We start from the raw sequence: 19,406 nt of genomic DNA on the forward strand, positions 1-19,406 counted from the left end.
AGAGTATGGCCTGGATTATTCCTAGGGCCCTTGCTTTCATTTATTCTTCGTTAGGAAGAACAAAAGTCATTCATATGCAGAGGCTGGCCATACAGATTGGGGAATTTACCTCATGTACCTGCTGACCTTTTTTTTTTAAAAAAAGAAAAATCTCAGCATTAATACTGTCAAGAATTATGAATGAATAAAAGAATGAATTTAAGTTTAAATTTAATTTTATTTTAAATTTAACTGTAATTGTATTTTTATTTTAATTTGTATTCTAGTTTTGTTTTTAAATATGTTTTATTGTATGCTGTAATCCACACTTGTTCGTTTTTAAATGTGGTTTTATCTTGTTGTACACCGCCCTGAGAGCTCGTTGCTATAGGGCGGTTTAAAAGTGTAATTAAATAAATAAATAAATAAAATAAAAAATATCAGTGAAACAAAATTTAACTTCACATGCTGCTCTCTCTCTCTCTCTCTCTCTCTCTCCCTCTCATTAGCTTCACAAGTCACATTTTCTAGTGCAGAGAATTCCCAGTGGCATGATCCCACACTGTGGCATGCTGCAACCTCATTGGAAAACCTGGATGAGGGCAAGTACATCTTCTCCATAGATGAAGAGCGCGTTCCGTGCCAGTATGACGACGTGATCTTTCAGCCCAAAACATCTTTCCGAGTGAACATTGAGTTGCCTGAGCAGACGATACGGCTCAGAAGCATTTCAATAATGGGGCAGGTAAAATGGGACGTTTGTGAGATGAAACGGATGCTGCTTCACCATTTTCCACTTGGGAGTTCTCAAAAGTTCTCACAACTGGAGATGGGCAACTTCCTCCAGATTCACGGGGGGAGGGGAGAGGGTCAGCCCTACCAATAGGCAGAGTAAGTCAGCAGGGTTGAGCACTGGAGGAGAAAGCCCTGCTTCCACCATTTCCCCTGAACCCACTAAGGTAGCCCACCCTACACCTGCTAAACTAGCTGGCTGCCCTCAGTTATGGTGGAGGATGCTGTCCTGTCTTAAGAATTGAAGGAAAATCCAGCTGTCAGTCCAGCTGGCTTCTGTATGTGGAATGGGATAATGGAGGAGGCGCCATCTTGTGCTTCACTTCAGGTACAAACTGTTTCAGGCCAGTCCAGGGCAGGGAGGAGGGGAAGCTGACCTACTTCCTAACCTCTAAAATCGATTGCTTTATTTTCTGAGCCAATCCAACTCTGAAAGTCGCTCGTCAATATATATTTCCCAAGACCCACTGAAGCCATTCTTCACCTTCCTACCGAAGGGCCACCAGCTTTGACTGAGAAAAAATAATAATATTGAAACAAGGTGCAATGAAAAAGAAAGGGGGACCACACAGGAATATTCAGTCCCTGGGTTTCTAAAGGACCTGGAGGGTATTGCAGAGCTAACAGCGTTGTTATGGGCCTAGGAGACTCATGATTCACAAGGGCAAGGTGGTGGTTGATCAGGCTTAGGTGAATCCTGGGTCCCATCCCAGTCAGTGGAGGCTGACCCATTAGGGCGAATGGGGTGCTGCCCCACCAATTTCCAACTGCCCTCAGCCAGTCTCCTCCACTTGTCTGCTTTCCTATTTACAACCATTCCAGAGGGTGGCACTGACTGTCTTAGTCTCAGTGTTGCCGTTGCAGAATTCAGCAGGGAGGCAGATGGGGACAAAACTAGAATTAGTTGGCTCTCCCTGTCCTTGGCTCTGGCTCCACCAACCGTTGGGCTCCTTGCTTTCTGCCTTACCAGGCCCAGTGGCCATCAGCCACCACTGGTCACAATACCTGTTTATATTGAAAATGCTAAATCAAGTATCAGTGGCCAAATTGCTCATCATCCTTAACGTCTACATTAATGTACTTGTGGAAATAATTTGTTCGATTATGGGAAGGCCCGCCATAGAGAATTTTTTTTTATTCATGTTTATTCATGTTATACTGTCTTTATGGAGCAGTTGCACTGTAGGAGAGAAACAACTATATAGCCATAAAATAAAATTTAACAAGGTGTTATATAACATTATTAATAAAATTAATAATTAATAAAAAATTAAATGGCATAATAACATTATCAATAGAACTTATTATTTTTTACAAGGCCCAAATGACAATATATTAAAAATATGAACCAGTATAGATTAGTAGCAGAGCACATGGCTTTCATACATAAGAACCCTGGTGGTAGTTAGTATTATTGTTATTATTATTTAGATTTATTAGTCCCTTGTTTCCCAAAAGTCTCCAAGAAACTTAAAACATTATTAAAAACAAACTCAAATATATCAAGTTATAAAACCATAAAACAACAACACCCCCAATGCAGCCGCAGGAAGCTTTGCAGCATACTAATAACAGACAACATCTTCTCAGTCTATCACAGCCTTTTTTAACCAGTGTGCCTCCAGATGTTGTTGGACCACAACTCCCATCAGCCTCAGCCAGCATTGCCAATGGTCAGGAGAGATGGGAGTTGTGGTCCAGCAACATCTGGAGGCACACTGGTTGGGAAAGGCTGGTCTATCAGATGCCTAAGGTAAGTCTTTACCTGGCGCTGAAAAGATGTGAATGAGTTAGTTAAGATGTCTCCTTGCAATAGCTGACCTTTGTTTTTTATTTGTATTTTTAATGGGATTTACCATACTTTTTTTTAACGTCGTAAACTGCTTTGATGTTTTTAAATGAAATACCAGTATACAAATCTATTTATACAAATCTGTTTATAAAATAGAAATATGGTATACAAATCTATTTATAGATAAATAAATAAATAAAGGCACCAGGTAGACTTCATACTAATTAAATAATCTTAGGCAGTACGACTGGAAAAGGGAGCTCAGCTCAGAAGCTTGGAGAAGCATTCAGTCAGAGACAGTCATGATTATTATGCTTTATGCCAGTGATGCTCAAACGGTGCGCTGGGGCACACTGGTGTGCCGCAAGAGGTGACTAGGTGTGCTGCGAATATTATGAAAGTGTATTTTAAAAATAAGAAGAAACCCATTTGTATAGAGATTTATTACATCCATGATCAATTACATATATATATATAAATAATTTTAATTTTGTACACAAAGTGTGCCAGAAAATTTTTATGTTTTACAGTGCGCTGCAAACCAAAAAAGTTTGAGTACCACTGCTTTATGCAATTATGCTTTTAGTTGGATTCCTGCATTAACCAGGAAGTTTGACTTGATGGCCTTATAGACCCCTTCCAACTTTACTATTCTATGATGTAGAACGGGTGTTCTAGCCTTTTTCGAACTGAGGGCCACATTCACCCTTGGCTAACCTTCTGGAGGCCACATGCCAGCTGTGGGTGTGACCCAGACTGGATGTTGTCACTCCACACTCTCGCATACACACTCTCACATGCACACAGCACAAACAGGCAGACAGTGCTCCCTCTGGTGGAGTCTTGGAGAGCCAGAAAAATTTTGTGGGGGGGGGGAGGTGGACGGATTAGGATTGGGGGTTAGCCACCCCTGCATTAGGAGATTCACTGGCCTGACTCACCACTTCTTTTGGAAGTTTGATGAAGCTAAGTAGGCCTGGAGCTGGTCAGTGCCTAGAGGGAAGATTGCCTAGGAACTAAATGTTGGGTTCCATGATGGAAGAAAGGTGGGACATAAATACAGTGAATGAATGAATGAAAAGTCCCCCACTGAGCAGCATTCACAGCAAAACATGGCTGTTTGTGCAGATCAGGCCTTACACGCTGATGCTATTCCAAGGTCAGAGTCTCTTCTTTCAATAACAGGTGGGTGCTGTTTCAGGATTAGAGCAGTTTATATTACCTAGACTAAAGAAACAGCACTGGTTTTAAATTAAATCATTTTGATTGTGATTTTTGTTGAGAGAACTGTTGATCTTTGTGTTTTCCCTGAACTGGAATTAGAAGTTCACCAGTGACAACAGCCTGGCAGAATATATGCAGAGCCACTCTGCAAAGCTACAGTTCCACGGACAAGGGGCATTCCAGCTGTCAACCACCCGATGCCCAGACAAATCCGGCTGTGAATGTGGAAACGCTGCAGTAAGTTCTTCCCCTCTAGCTCCCTCCAAGGCACTACATACTGTTATCAAGAGATTGTTCAAGAAGGAGTTTGATGGAGCCTGGCTTATTGCAAACCCACATGAACACAGTTATATACTGCTAGAGTAATGAAGCTAATTAGTTCACAGAGATAGCAGCATCAGTGCAGCTAGTAGTCTTCTAGAACTCTTCTCCTGCAGATTCAGTAAAGAAAGGAGTGACCAACGTAGGCCAGGGGTAGAGAATCTTTGGTCCTCCAGATGTTGCTGAACTACAACCCCCATCAGCCTCAGCAAACATGGCCAAAGGCATTCATGACTCCTGAATAGGGATGGAAATATCTATCAATTTCGCTTCTGTCAGTTTCTCATTTTTCCAGTTTTAAATTCAGTTCTCCACAGTTCTGCAGCAATGTGGAATTTTTTTAAAAAAAATCCTCATGAAAATTCTCCAGCATTTTAGTGTGAATTTCTCCTAATAACCACATTTTTGCAGGCAGTTTTGATTACACATTTTTACAAACAATTTCTTGTCATATAATGCATTTTTGTGTGTTATTTTCACTCAGGTAATCATTTTTATGCACACTTTCCCCTAACGTGTGTTTTTGTAAACATTGTTTGGTGAACTGCATTGCAATATTTGAAGAGCGAATTTTGAAGGGTGGCTGTGTTTTGGTTCCCATATTGTTTCAGAAAGTACGATTTTGATAAATTCAGCTTGAAATGCAAACTGAATTGAATTTCTCGCCCATCCCTGCTCCTTGAAGCATCAGTCAGGCAAACATGTACATGAATACACAAGGTTGCTAGCCTAACACATGGGTTGCCAACATGGTGCCTATGAGTGCATGTGTGGCCACAGAAGTGTTGCTTGGTGCCCACAGGCACTTCCCCCCCCCCAAAAAAAATTAGGCTGGAAAGAAGGCTTCTTGAGCCAAAATAAAGCTTTTCCCCAAAAAACCTAATCACAATGCAGAGGTGATTTCAGGGGGGGTTACAGCTGAGGAACAGAGAGTTTCTCTGGTTTGCAAATGTGCCCATGGATGCAAAAAGGTTGGTGAGTCCTGTGTTTTGTGTTCCCTCTGTTTTGGCATCTTGCAAGTTGTTCTGTTATTAGAACCATTTACTTATCTCCATGATTTCACTGGTTTTGTGCAGCTTACAGATTCTGCTGTGCTGTTCCATCTCAGAGACACACAGAGAGAGAAAGAGAGAGGGGATGGGTGGAGCTCTGCTTTGTAAGATGATCCCTGAGACCTGGCTCCAACTATTTCAAGCAGACTGACAGTGAGGGTATCAACTTTTGTCCACAACATCCCTTGGGTGCAGTAATGTCATGGCAAATTCAGAAGTTCAGGGTGTTCTCAAGTCACAGCCAAGCCCCCTTCTAAGATTATACAACCTTCTAAGATTATAGAATAATCTTCTAGCCAGGCTTAAATACTGCTTTAGAAGACTCTTCTCAGTTGCTAACAGAGTTGCTAACATACTTCCGTTTAATGCTGGTTGGCTCATAGGACGCTAGAGACATAGAGACCCTGCTAGGACCTGGCTCCCAAAAAAGTAAGGGGTCTAAAAGTAAGGTAGTCAATGACTACACCCCTGCTTGGGTGGCTGCACTGGAAATACCTGAAAATCAGGTCATGCATGCAGGCCAAAAGCTTTCTCTTCACTGGTTAACCAAACTGTTCTTATTAAAGGGTCATGACAGAATCTGTGCTGCCTTGCTCCAGAATTCTGGGAATCACTGTCCAGGGGCAATGTGCAAGGACCCGCTGAAGCCGGTTGGTCATTGCTGCGAAATATGTGGTGAGTGAAGAATAGCTGTTATTAGAATTGTTTCAGTTACTTGATGGAGGAGCAAATTAGTTGGCTTACAATTCACTCTGCCAACGTGTGCAATCACAGGAATGGTTGGGGTAGAGTCATCATGGCTCAGGGCAGAGCACATGCTTTGCATGAAAAAGATCCCAGGTTCAATCCCTGGCGAATCCAGGTAGGGTTGGGAAAGACTCCTGCCTGAGACTCTTGGAGAGGCACTGCCAGTCAAACAAATACTAATTCAGATGTGCCAGTGGTCTGACTCCGGGTAAGGCAGATTCCTGTCATCCTATCTTAATGCCAGCATTTGCATTGCATCAAAACAAAAGACAGAGCAGTGTTCTGCATAAGCTAAAATTCAACCAATAATCAAACCTTTTATATTCTGAACAGTTCCAAATCTTGCTTTTGAAACTTAACTTGAGGGAGATTTTTTAATTAAAAAAAACCCAACACCTTAGTGCACGGGAGGGGAGGGGACTGTGCCCTTCCAGATATTGTTGGACTCTAACTCCCATCAGCTCAAGGCATCATGGCCAATGGTCAGTGATTATGGGAGTTGTAGTCCAGCAACATCTGGAGAGCCAAAAGGTTCCTCATCCCTGCCGTAGGGTGCAATCCAGCTCACCTTTTCGCTGGGCTGGGGGAAGTTGGATGCTGCGGACCTCCGGCTGTGCTAGCAGGCTCCTGGCACCACCAGCCTCCGCTGGCAGCAGCCCTCCACTGCACCGCTGCCAGGAGCCTGTTAATGTCGCTGGGGGTCCGTCAGGGACAGCCAGCCCAGCAGACAGAGGGTCAGTAGAAGCCTAGAAAATGGGGCGTTTTGGGGGTGTAGCAGGGACGGAGCTGCAGGGGGGCTTAGTGAGATCTTCACATTATGAGCCCTCCCCTGGGTCCTGATCCATCTGGAAACTCCGCTGGCCAAAAGGCCGGAGCAGTAAAAAAAATATAATGGCCATCTATGGGGAGTGCTTACTCCCTGGGAGGCTGATTTGTGGGAGCCGGCTTCTGCTTGCGGGCTTCCCCCAGGCACCTGGTTGGCCACTGTGAGAACAGGATGCTGGACTAGATGGGCCACTGGCCTGATCCAGCAGGCTCTTCTTATGTTCTTATGTTCTTATGAGTGCAGCAGAGCTTTCCGCCAGCTTCTCCTCTGCCGGTTTCCCACCATTTGGATTGCTCTACCGGAGTATGATCTCTCTAGGTCAGTGTACAGAGCAGACACATTCACAGAGAGTGCCTCCTCCTTTCCTTTCTTCGGCATCTTTCCTTGGACTCCATCTACCATACCCTCAGTATATAAACTTGGGTTCCAATCAAGAGTTAGTATTTATAACTGGGAATCTTTGGGGAAATTAACTTAACAATGCAATCCTATCCCTGTTTACTCATCAGTAAGACCCACTGTGTTCAATGGGGCTTACTCCCAAGTAAGTGTGGATAGGATTGCATCATTTTGCAAGCAATTTACAAATATATATATTTATTTTATTTTTATTTATTTATTAATTAAATTTATATACCGCCCCATAGCCGAAGCTCTCTGGGCGGTGGACAACAGACAAACAACCAATACACAATTAAAACCATATGTTAAACAACTTTAAAATAGATTAATTATACCATAAATCAGAGATAATTAAACACAGAAATAACTAAAAAACTCAGTACATGATAATAAATATTAAAATTAAATTAGTTAAGATATTAGGATGTGAAGATGTTAAGGTGTTAAAAATTACAATATTGAATATTAAAGGTATTAAAATATTAAAATATTAAAATGCCTGGGAGAAGAGAAAGGTTTTAACCTGGCGCCGAAAAGATAGTAATGTTGGCGCCAGGCGTACCTCATCAGGAAGAGTATTCCACAGTTCGGGGGCTACCACTGAGGAGGCCCTTTTTCTCGTTGTCACCTTCCGGGCTTCTCTCTGAGTAGGCACCCGGAGGAGGGCCTTTGATGTTGAGTGCAGTGTACGGGTAGGTTCATATCGGGAGAGGCGTTCCAACAAGTATTGCAGTCCCAAGCCATTTAGGGCTTTATAAGTTAAAACCAGCACTTTGAATCGAGCTCGGAAACATATATAATTTTACCCTTGTAGTTCCCTTTAGTACCACTCCCTATATATATGTATATATATGTGTGTGTGTGTGTGTATATATAATATATATATTGTATTTTATGTATTTTAATTGTATTTTATGCATTTTAATTTATTTTAATGTTTTTGTGATTTTATTGTTTACAATTTTATTATGTACGTGTTTGATTTTATTTTTGTAAGCCCCCCTGAGTGCCCTATTATAGGGTAGAAATATTTTAAACATTAAATAAATAAATAAATATATGCACACACATAATATTGTTGTGCGCACCTCAATCTCTGAGCAGCGCAAGACTTCCAGAGGTTGTGGCGCTTACCCAAGGTTTGGTTTCCTTGGAATGCAGATGACTGTAGAGAGACTGTGGTGTCTTTATGAAATACAGTTTTATTTACGCATATATACAACTGGAGCATAAGATGGATGAGTACCCAGCATTAATACCTCAACAGAACTTGCTTCCACATTAGGTTTCATGGGGTCTTCCCAAAATCAAGGCTTGGGCTTCAGCACACAGAGCAGGCTTCTCTCTGTGTCTTTCCAGCTTCCAGCTCCAAATCAGACTAACGCAAAAAACTACCTCCTGCCCCAGCCAGATGATGGGAGAGGGCTACCATTGTTTCTATGGCAACATATCTTCTCTTGGTCAAGTTCTTAGACATGTTAATGGAGGCACTTGACAAACTTGGTGGATCCAATGCTTTTTTGGTAAAAAAAAAATGAGGTGCTGGTACTCATACCTTGATAAAAGTGCTGTGGGTACCCGTTAGAGATATGCGAGAATTCCACCCAATTCAGATTTAGTATTGAATTTTTTATTAATTTGCTTATTCTCTACTGTTGCAGATTGGATTTTTATGTAGCAATTTTCAAAAATGGATTTTTTTAAAAATCCGCCTCTAAAGTACCAGTATTAAGAATAATAAATTTATCAATATTTCCTTTCATTTTATCAAATATTTCCTTTCAAAATATTGATATTTCCTTTTAAAATATCAATATTAATATCAATATTTTTTGCAAGGGAAAAAATATGGATCAGTAAAAGTGACGCTGGACAAAGAACGAACTTGAATCGATACCGCTCTGTTAGGTTGATGGAATACATTCAAACCACCACCGGCTAACGGATCCCATCCCTAGTGTTGGTACCCAGTGGTTGCCATGGGCAGCCAAAAAAGAGATTCTGGTACTCCATACTGGTGAGTACCATCACACAAAAAAAGCCTGGGCCAGACCTACTGGCTTAAGGAAGAAACTGGCTTGACCAGCACAACAGGTTTCTCTGCTACAACTCCATCTAAACAGATTCACAGAATGGAAGGGGACCCAATCATGATATCCATCCCATCTCCCAATCCTGTAACAATATATTTGCACCTTACCCATCTGCTAAAGTTGCCATGGCAGTGTCGTATTTACACACACACGCACACACACCCCAGTTTATCCTCATGACAATCCTATCCCATGATAGATAGTGGTGGCCCAAGATCACTCAGTGAATTGCTTGGCTGATTGGAGATGTGAACCTGACTTTTCCCCATGCTAATACTGTATCTATTACATCACACTTGCCTCCTTACACGTTAGGCAACCATCTATCATATGGTAACACTAAATTTCTCCAGTGGGAGCTCTAACTGCATGGGGAGCCACTTTATGTGTTATATCCTATCTTCTTAAGAGCTCAGCATGACATACATGGGATTATCATATTTTATTTAGAGAACAATTTTAGGATAAGATATAAGGCAATTTCTCCACATTTACCTATATCCTGCTCTTCCTCCAAGGAATTCTGGGCATCATACATGGTTCTTTCTTCCCTTTTATCTTCAACAACAACCCTGTAGGGTAGAATCAGCTGAGAGAGAGTGATTTAAGCCAAATCATCCAGTGATTGAGCTTTATAGCTGAGTGAGGATTTGAACTCAGATCTCTCAAATCCTAACTCAGTATTCTGCCCATGAAACATCACTGGTTTCCCAAGTGAGTTCCATGTGGAGAAATCTGGAAAGTTCTGGAACTGTGACTTTGCCTCATGTTTGTGATACATTAGACCAACATCCCTAACCTGGTCTTGGACTTCAACTCCTATCATCCCTGACCATTGGCCATGCTTGCTGCAGCTGATGGGACTTGGAATCCAACAACAACTGGAGGGTACCAGATTGTGGAAGGCTGTGTTTGGCCAAGAATGAGGAACCTCTGGCCCTGCAGATGTTGTTGGACTCCAACTCCCATCAGTCCAAGCCAATAGTCAGGGATGATGGGCCTTTTACTCCAACAACCTTTGGAGGGCCACTGGTTCCCCATCCCTGCCTTACATACTCCCAAGGCCTGACTAATCCTCCTAGGTTCCATTTCCTTGTCAAGGAATGAAGGGTCTGGTTCTCTGTCACCTCTCTGTGATTTCTTGCCAAATTTGCTCTCTGTAGTGGCAAGTGAGTTTAGTGGAACATGCAGCCCTTGGGAGGAAGTCGTTTGCCTCTTGGTGATATCTGGCTCAGCAGCTGCAGTCATTGGGGGTCTTGGCTTGGGAGGGTCTCTGGTTGAAGAGGTCCCTAACTGTTGGACTAGGAAAGGGATGGGGAACCTGCAGACCTCCTGATGTTCATTGAATAGTAGAGCTGGAAAGGGCCTACAAGGCCATCGAGTCCAGCCCCCTGCTCAATGCAGGAATCCAACTTAAAGCATACATATTGTTTGACTATATCTCCCAGTATCCTTAACCATTGCCCTTGCTAGCTGGAGCTGATGGGAGTTGGAGTCCAACAACATCTGGAGAGCAACAAGTTCCCCACTCCTTGACTAGGGTTTGGTATCAGGGCCTCATTCTAGTGTCTCTGTCATCTGTGCTCTTGGCCCTCCTGACCCAGCTATCCTCTCTCTTGCTGAGTCAGAGTCAAGGTCCTGGTAGCCTGGGTCAAGGTAGCCAGTGCTCTACCTTAAACCCTAGGGGGGAAAACTGGCTTGGGCTGCTTTTGAGCTGTCAGTGACAACTTGAAATCGGCAGGTGGAACCTTTTCACAGCATGGAGATCAGACATCATCACCTGCTGACCCCAAGTCTCCTTGGTGTCTTGTCTGTATCACATACTGATCCTAATAATCTCAGCCCTGAACAGAAAAGTAGAAGACTAAATTGTTTCAGCCTATTTTTATCGCTCGGAAACCATTCCAATCTGGAGTTTGGAATGAGGCTAACTAAAGACAACAGTAATGGACCTAAATTTAAATGCAATTTAAAATGAAAAATTTATCCAATGGGTTAGTCACATTTCTTTCTCCTCCTCCATATGGTTCTTGTCTGTTAGTTTACCTGGGAGGCAAACACGGAGGGTTTCTGTACAGTGTTCCTAATTACCATATGAAAATGGAATGCTTTAGGGTGGCACCATATGTTGCTTAGGCGAGTCTTTTAAAGCAATTAAAACAACATTTTTCAGATGCCTGGCACTACGCTCTTTCCTCCACCAGGGAAAAACGAATCAACTAATACAGAGCCAATGGGTACATGAAGCTCAGTAGTCTACTATTTTAGTGTCTCATGGGAAGAAAACATGACTGGCCACACCTCGTGCAACCCCACACCCAACGACTCTGCTCTAAGAAAATCCAAACTTACACAAACCTGTATGTGGCTGGCAAGCGTGCTTATTTTGTACAAAACTTGCTCCGTTTGATTGCATTAGTCTAAGCCAGGAGTGGGAAATCTTTTTTAGCCCTAGGGCCACATCAGTGGCAGCTGGTGGCTCCATGTCAGTGGGGCAGTGAAACCTGCTCTGGGTTTTAGTCTGAACTGTCAAGGAACTGTCCACCTTGGACAGCGCCTTCAAAGTTCTGACTAAAACCCAGAGCGGATTCCACTGCCCCACTGACATGGAGCCACCAGCTACCAGTGGGCCACATGCAACCATCTGGGGGCCACATGCCAGTGGCAGGCAAGGCCAGAAGCAAAAATGGGCAGAGCAACAAATGTAGATGTTACCGATGTATGAAATGAATGGACTGCCTTCAAGTCGATTCTGACTTATGGCTACCCTATGAATAGGGTTTTCAGAGGTGGTTTACCATTGCCTCCCTCTGGGCTAGTCCTCCCCAGCTGGCTAGGGCCTGCTCAACTTGCCACAGCTGCACAAGCTAGCCCCTTCCTTGTCCACAACTGCCCACTGGGAGGCAACTGGGCTCCTTGAGACTATGCAGGTTGCCCACAGCTGCACAGGTGGCAGGGCACATAACCCCTGAGCCGCTCCCTGTAGGGGTGATCTTTAGCTGGCCCTTGACACCCAGGAGGAGACACGAGCGGGGATTTGAACTCACAGACTCTGGACTCCAAGCCAGGCTCTCCTCCCTACTGTGCGTATAGCAGTCTAGTTTCTACACCCTCCCACAACCTTCTTTATCCAGGCAATCAAGAGCCAGGAGCAGAGTTCAAAGGCACATTCCTGGCAGGCAGGTATGGCCTGGGGAGAAGGGGTGTGGTTAAGGAGAAAGGGTGTCATGTGAGGAGAGTCCTGAGGGCAAGACAGAGAAGTCTGGAGGCATACAATTTGGCCACTGAGCCTGATGTTCCTAGCCTCTGGCGTAAGTGATCTCATCATGATGGTTCAGTTTTGGCAGAAGTTAGCATTTGGGGGAAGGAGCAATGACATGATCGGAATAAGTAAGTGAGAGGTAGTAGTGGTGTGTAAGTGGCTGAATGTGACTGGAAGATGTGATGAGAGGAGAAGAAGAAGCCAATACAAGGAAGGAGCAAGTCCTCCGGCTGTCTGTGAAACGGTGCCCCTCGCAGAGAGGAAACAAAGTCCCATTAGCAGTGATGCAGCAGCAAGTTAAATGAGCCCAGGTCCCTGTGGAACTCACACAGCAGCAAGGCCTCTGTCCACGACGATGGCAGAGTATAGGAATACAGGAATCTGCCTTACAGCGAGTCAAACCCTTGGTGCCTGTTTAGACAAATTGTTTGGACGGTCTTACAAAAGTAGCCAGTGTAAGAAGGGGCGGGATTTATTTATCACCTTTTACCTCACCCTTCCACATGTGGGGTACATGTGTGACTGGGGAGTACGCATGCATGTATTTCAAGTGGGCACAATCATTAGCTTGGAAGAGACTAAACAGATATTTAGTCAACCACCTGCCATGACATAGAACCATCTGTCCAGCCATTCCTCCCAAGAGATCGGATAGAATGCAGAAGACAGTCCCAGCAGAGCTAACAGCATGAGGAAGTGAGACAAGTCACATGCTACAGGGCCAAGAGAGCCCCAGCCCACAGGTAGTCTAGTCTGGAGTGATGTGATCAGATGGCACCAACACTGTGTTGGTATATTTACTTGTTAATAGTTTGTATTCAGTATGATTTATTTGTATTATGGCTTTATTGTGTACTTTTTATAACACTTCTTGGGGGGGGGGGTTGTACACCGCTTAGAGATATTTTTATATATTAAGCGGTATAGAAATAGTCTAAATAAATAAATAAACACTGGGGGTTGATTTGTGATTCACCAGTCACCTAAAAACAACCACCATTACTGTAACAACAAACTCATCTGCTCATGTTATGACAGTTCATCTATAGGTGGAGAATTGGTTGCAACTGCTAAATCAATGACTCTGTTTATGTCTCTTTGTCTTCTTTTCAACTACAGGAGCCACCATTTCCTTGGACTACTCTGCTGGTTTTGACATTGAGCTGTACCGGAACAGAATTCTCCACACATTTCTGAGTTTGGTATGTTAGCCCTGTCCCTAGAACTTAAGAGGACCCTACTGGATCAGGCCAGTGGTCCATCTAGTATAGCTTCCTGTTCTCATAGGGGCCAACCAGATGCCTTTGGGAAGCCCACACTCAGGACCTGAGTCAAGAGCACTCTCCCCTCCTGCAGTTTCCAGCAACTGGTATTCAGAAGCACACTGCCTCTAACTGTGCAAGCAGATCATAGCCATCATGGCTAGTAGCCACTTATAGCCTTATGCTCCATATATGTGTCTAATCCTCTTTTAAAGTCATCCAAGCTGGTGTCCATCACTACCTCCTATAGGAGGGAATTCCATAGTTCAGCTATGCACTGCTTGAATAAGTCCTTTCTTTTGTCTGTCCCGAATCTTCCAACAGAAAGCTGTACATTGTTTAAATGGGAGTGCAGGCCTTCAACCAATCTGGGGGTAATTAGTATGACCACTACAAAATAACAATTTGAGAAATGGGAAGAAAGGATTTGGGGGCAGAGAGCCATATGAAACTGCCCAATACTGGCCCATATCATTGGCTCATCTGATGCATCGCTGTGGGTTCTGAGATAAATTTGTATATCACCTTTCTACATTACTGTACTCAAGGCACAGAAAGGATAAAATGTACAACAAAAATCACACTGTCATCCTATAGCAGTTTCAAGATATAACGAAAAATAAACAATTGGCAAAAATCAAGAATCCACTCCAGATATAATAATATGAGATAACATTGGCAAAATACTAGGAAATGAAAATAAAAGAAAGTCACCCCCATCAATTGCAACAATTAATTAAATCATAAACAGCTAAGACAATATCAGCAGCAGTGCAGTACACAAAATGCCACAGACTGTGCATGAAGATCTCTTCCCCCACTCACACACACATTTGTTGTGGGACTTGTTTTATCCACATGGGGATGACTGTGTTATCAAAACCTCTCAAAACCAAAATAGGGATGTTGTTAGAGGGCCCAAGCCCCAGGTCTTCTGAGGTGGGCCTCAGATCTCTTACCCCTCCCCCCCTTTTTAAATTGTCTTTTATTTTATACCTTGCTTATTGGGCAGCCTGCAAAACGCAGTGCTGGTGAGATCCCTATTTTAATTCACAAGAGACACATACATATAAATTAGCATGTTCAAATTTGTGCCATAATAAGCCTATGCCCCAAATCCTTTGAGAACCTAGTAACATCCCCAGGACACAGTATTACTTGCTCCATAGATTCAGGATACAAATGATTTTGAGTTGTAACTTATGATCTCAGTGTCACACAGCATCAACGTCCTCAAACTGGGAACTTTTTGCATACAAAGCATGTGCTCTACCACTGACCTGTGGCCCTCTGTCTGCGCTATACATTTAAAGGATTATCATAACACTTTTTAACAGCCATGGCTTCCCTCCCAAGAATCCTGGGAATTGTAGTTTGTTAAGTGTGCTGAGAGTTGTTAGCAGACCCCTGTTCCCCTCACAGACCTACAGTTCCCAGAGTTATTTCTTTATTTTCCAGTATGAGATTAATTATTTCCATTTCTTTGCAGATGAGGAGAATCAATGTGTATAGAGCTACAATTCTCAGAGTTCCCTGAGAAGAGGGATTGACTGTTAAACCACTCTGAGAATTGTAGCTCTGTGAGGGGAAGAGGGGAACTCCTAACAACTCTCAGCACCCTTTACAAACTACAGTTCTCTGGATTGTTTTGGGGAAGCCATGGATGTTAAAAAGTTATGATAATCCTTTAAATGTATAGTGCCAATGGGGCCTTGGGGCAGGCCCTCTCAGAGGCCTGTGGAGGTCTGAGCTACCTTCAGTTTTTGAGGCCTCTAGCCATAATAAAAATAAAAAATGACAAAACATGGAAACAAAATAAAGGTTAAGGTAAAGGTGTCCCCGCACTTATAGTGCGAGTCGTTTCCGACTCTTAGGGTGATGTCTTGCGACGTTTACAAGGCAAACCGTGTATATGGGGTGGGATTGCCAGTTCCTTCCGCGGCCTTTCTTTACCCCACAGCATATGCTGGGTACTCATTTTACTGACCACGGATGGATGGAAGGCTGAGTGGACCTCGACTCCTTTTACCGGAGATTCGACTTCCTCCTTCCGTTGGAATTGAACTCCGGCCATGAGCAGAGCTTTTGGCTGCGTTACCACTGCTTACCACTCTGTACCACGGAGGATCTGGAAACAAAATAAGGCACCCCAAAAAAGAGGGGGGGAAGAATGAGACATAATTTGATTTTTTTATTTAACAAATGCTTTTTTAGCCTTTTTCTGTGCAAATGCACTAATTACTGAGGGGAAAAATCTTGCTTTCGTGCAGTGTCACAGTTAACATTAAACATGTGACAAAAATCTCTCACTTAACAAGAGAATTGTGACTTTTATCAAATTGCATCTCTTATTTGTTTAATTTTGCAGCTCTAAGCTGAGAGAGTATGTCACAATTTGCTCTGATGCACATAAAAATAAGTTGTGAAAATCATCAAATGCCAAAACATTAACAAGGGTCTAAATTTGAGGGGCCCTTTGAGCTTGAGCCCAGGGCCAAATTGCCCTCCTGCTCTTCCCCCCCCTCTTATTGGCCCTGCCTGAGCTATGGCTGGATAGGGTAGCAAACTGCAGTGGCTCAGACCTTAGGAGGTGGGCATTGTGTTCTCATTATATAAGATCCGCAGAGCACAGATGGGGAACCACAGGCTCAGGGACCAAATCTGGCCCTCCAGGCATCTCTGTCTGGCCCTTGGGACTCTCCACAGACCACACCCTCTCTCTTCAGGCCACACCCCTCACCGGCCTTGCTTCACACCCTCCCTGCGTGTTTCTGCCTGGCTGGAATGTGTTCTTAAACTCTTGCCTCTTAGTTGCCTGGACGGAGGATAGAGAGGGGTGTGTATGTGTAGAAACTAGCCTACTGTTGTTGTGGTTGTTATATGCTTTCAAGTTGATTACGACTTATGGTGACCCTATGAATCAGTGACCTCCAAGAGCATCTGTCGTGAACCACCCCGTTCAGATCTTGCAATTTCAGCTCTGTGGCTTCCTTTATGGAATCAATCCATCTCTTGTTTGGCCTTCCTCTTTTTCTACTCCCTTCTGTTTTTCCCAGCATTATTGTCTTTTCTAGTGAATCATGTCTTCTCATGATGTGTCCAAAGTATGACAACTTCAGTTTCATCATTTTAGCTTCTAGTGATAGTTCTGGTTTAATTTGTTCTAACACCCAATTATTTGAAGCAAAATTTACATGGGTTGCTCCTCCTCCTTTTGCCTCTGGCCCCCACCCTCCACTGGCATGAGGCCCCCAGAAGATTGTCCAGAATGGAATGTGGCCCTTGAGCTGAAAGAAAGGGTCCCCCATTCCTGCTTTCAAGGCTGGGGAAGGAAAGTCACTTTAGGCTGACTATAAGGGGAACCAGTCATGGTCCGTGCCTTTAAGACAGAAGGCCAGATGCTCCAGTTGTAATTATTGTTTTGCTAAAACAAAAAAAAATGGAAGTGGGGAATGTGTAGATTTTTCAACTCTGCCCTGAGTACAGAAATGTCTGGTCGCAGCCCTGCTGACCCGGCAATGATATGGTTATCAGCTAAAGGGGTTCTTTTGCTTCGATGAGACTTACATTTAAAGGGTAAAAAGACAAACGCGATTTTAAGCTGCATCAACTGAAGTGCAGTGCCCAGATCACAAGAAATAACAATGGAACAGTGGAACCATTCTGTTCTGCTTTGGTCAGACAGACCTCAACTAGAGTTCTGTGTCCAGTTTTAAGAAGAGTATTGGCAAACTGGAAAGTGTCCACAGGAGGGCAACCAAGATGGTGAAGGGCCTGGACATCAAGGTTGTGTTGTGGATGATGAAGAGGCAATGTGATGGCCACCCCTGTCCTCCTCACAGAGCTACAATTCCCAGAGTGGTTTAACAATCAATCCCTCTTCCCAGGGAGCTCTGGGAATTGTAGCTCTGTGAAGTGAATAGGGGTGGCCATCACATTGCTTAGGCCATCCTAACCATTTTCAGCACCCCTTGGGCCAGTCACTGCCTCTCACCCTCAGAGGAAGGCAATGGTAAACCCCCTCTAAATACCACTTACCATGAAAACCCTATTCATAGGGTCGCCATAAGTCAGGATCGACTTGAAGGCAGTCCATTTCCATGTCAGGTCAGTTGCCTGTTTTGGATGGGGTTGTACTCCCTCTGAAAGAGCAGGTCTGTAGTCTGGGGGTGCTCCTGGATCCATCTTTGTCGCTAGAGGCCCAGGTGACCTCTGTGGCTAGGAGTGCCTTTTACCAGCTTTGGCTGGTAAGACAGCTGTAGCCGTTTCTGGACTGGGATAGCCTGACCACTGTTGTCCATGCACTGGTAACCTCTAGGCTGGATTACTGTAATGCGCTCTATGTGGGGCTGCCCTTGAGGTTGGTCCAGAAGCTGCAGCTTTTGCAAAAGGCAGCGGCGAGACTGCTCACTGGGGCAGGGTATCACCAACATGTCACTCCGCTGCTGAAAGAACTGCACTGGCTGCCCATTTGCTACCGGGCCAAGTTCAAGGTTCTAGTTCTGGTGTACAAAGCCCTATACAGCTTGGGACCAGGATACCTGAAAGACCATCTTACCCCTTATATACCCAGCCGATCACTGCGCTCTGCAGGTGAGGGCCTCCTGCAGATACCATCTTGTCAGGAGGTTGGTTCTGTACAATATAGGAAATGGACCTTTAGTGTGGCAGCACCTACCCTGTAGAATTCTCTCCCTTTGAATATTAGGCAGGCGCCATCTCTGCTATCTTTTCAGCGTCTTTTGAAGACTTTCCTCTTCCAACAAGCCTTTTAAGTGAGACCTTATCCCAGTCTGCATCTGTGTTAGTATTGCTTTTAATATGTCTGTTAATATCTTTAACCCTTTTTTAAAAAGATGTTTTTAAAGTTTTTTTTAATGTTTTTAACGTTGTTTTGTTTTAAATGTATTTTAAGGTCTGTTTTTATGATGTTTTAAAGTGTTTTTAGTGTTTCTGTTTGCTGCCCTGGGCTACTGCTGGAAGGAAGGGCGGGGTATAAATAAATAAATAGATAGATAAATAAATAAATAAATAAATAAATTCTTTGGGGGAAGCCATGACTGTTTATAAAGTGGTATTATACTGCTTTAAATGTATAGTGCAAAAGGAGTCTCAATCGCATCAGCTCCTTAATATTTCATTATTTATTTATTATTTGATTTATATCCCGCTCTTCCTCCAGCAGGAGCCCAAGGTGGCAATACTCCGGAGGGTGCAGCCTGACATCTCAAAGGGCCATAGCCAGTGTGTTTCATGTGTCATTTTGTGTTTTGCAAAGCCCAAGAATGCAGGTATTCAGATGGCCATGTCAAAGGTGCATGAACTGCAGACTTTCCTGGGGATCATGCCACGCAGCTCAGCCTCATTCATCCAGATTGTGCTGATTGACAACAGGACCGGGTCGCAGATTGGGACTCATGCCGAGCAACTGGCTAAGGAGATCATGGAAGATATAGCAGTGCATGGCAAGTCTTCTCAGTCCCTTCCTGCTTCAGAGCCTCGTCCCAACGATCTTGTGCGAAGCCTCCAAAGCTACAGGAAAGCATGTTGCCTTGTGCAATAATGTGTGCATTGAGGAATGGATAGGGATGGACAAGTCTGTCAGTTTCTGTTTCTCTCAGTTCCTCATTTTTCCAGTCTAAGTTCAGTGTAAA

General features: G+C 43.7%; 1 protein-coding gene across 1 annotated transcript in view; it reads left to right on the forward strand.

Moving 5' to 3' along the window:
* AMN (amnion associated transmembrane protein) overlaps nucleotides 1-19,406 on the forward strand; it is a 106,184-nt gene that overhangs the window by 63,627 nt on the left and 23,151 nt on the right. The window contains exons 5-9 of the mRNA XM_061613277.1: nucleotides 489-724; nucleotides 3,887-4,024; nucleotides 5,727-5,835; nucleotides 13,610-13,692; nucleotides 19,031-19,217. Coding sequence (XP_061469261.1) covers nucleotides 489-724; nucleotides 3,887-4,024; nucleotides 5,727-5,835; nucleotides 13,610-13,692; nucleotides 19,031-19,217 — 753 coding nt within the window. The remainder of the gene's footprint in view (nucleotides 1-488; nucleotides 725-3,886; nucleotides 4,025-5,726; nucleotides 5,836-13,609; nucleotides 13,693-19,030; nucleotides 19,218-19,406) is intronic.

The sequence above is a fragment of the Rhineura floridana genome, chromosome 2 (assembly GCF_030035675.1).
Source record: "Rhineura floridana isolate rRhiFlo1 chromosome 2, rRhiFlo1.hap2, whole genome shotgun sequence".
In the NCBI taxonomy this organism is placed as follows: Eukaryota; Metazoa; Chordata; class Lepidosauria; order Squamata; family Rhineuridae; genus Rhineura; species Rhineura floridana.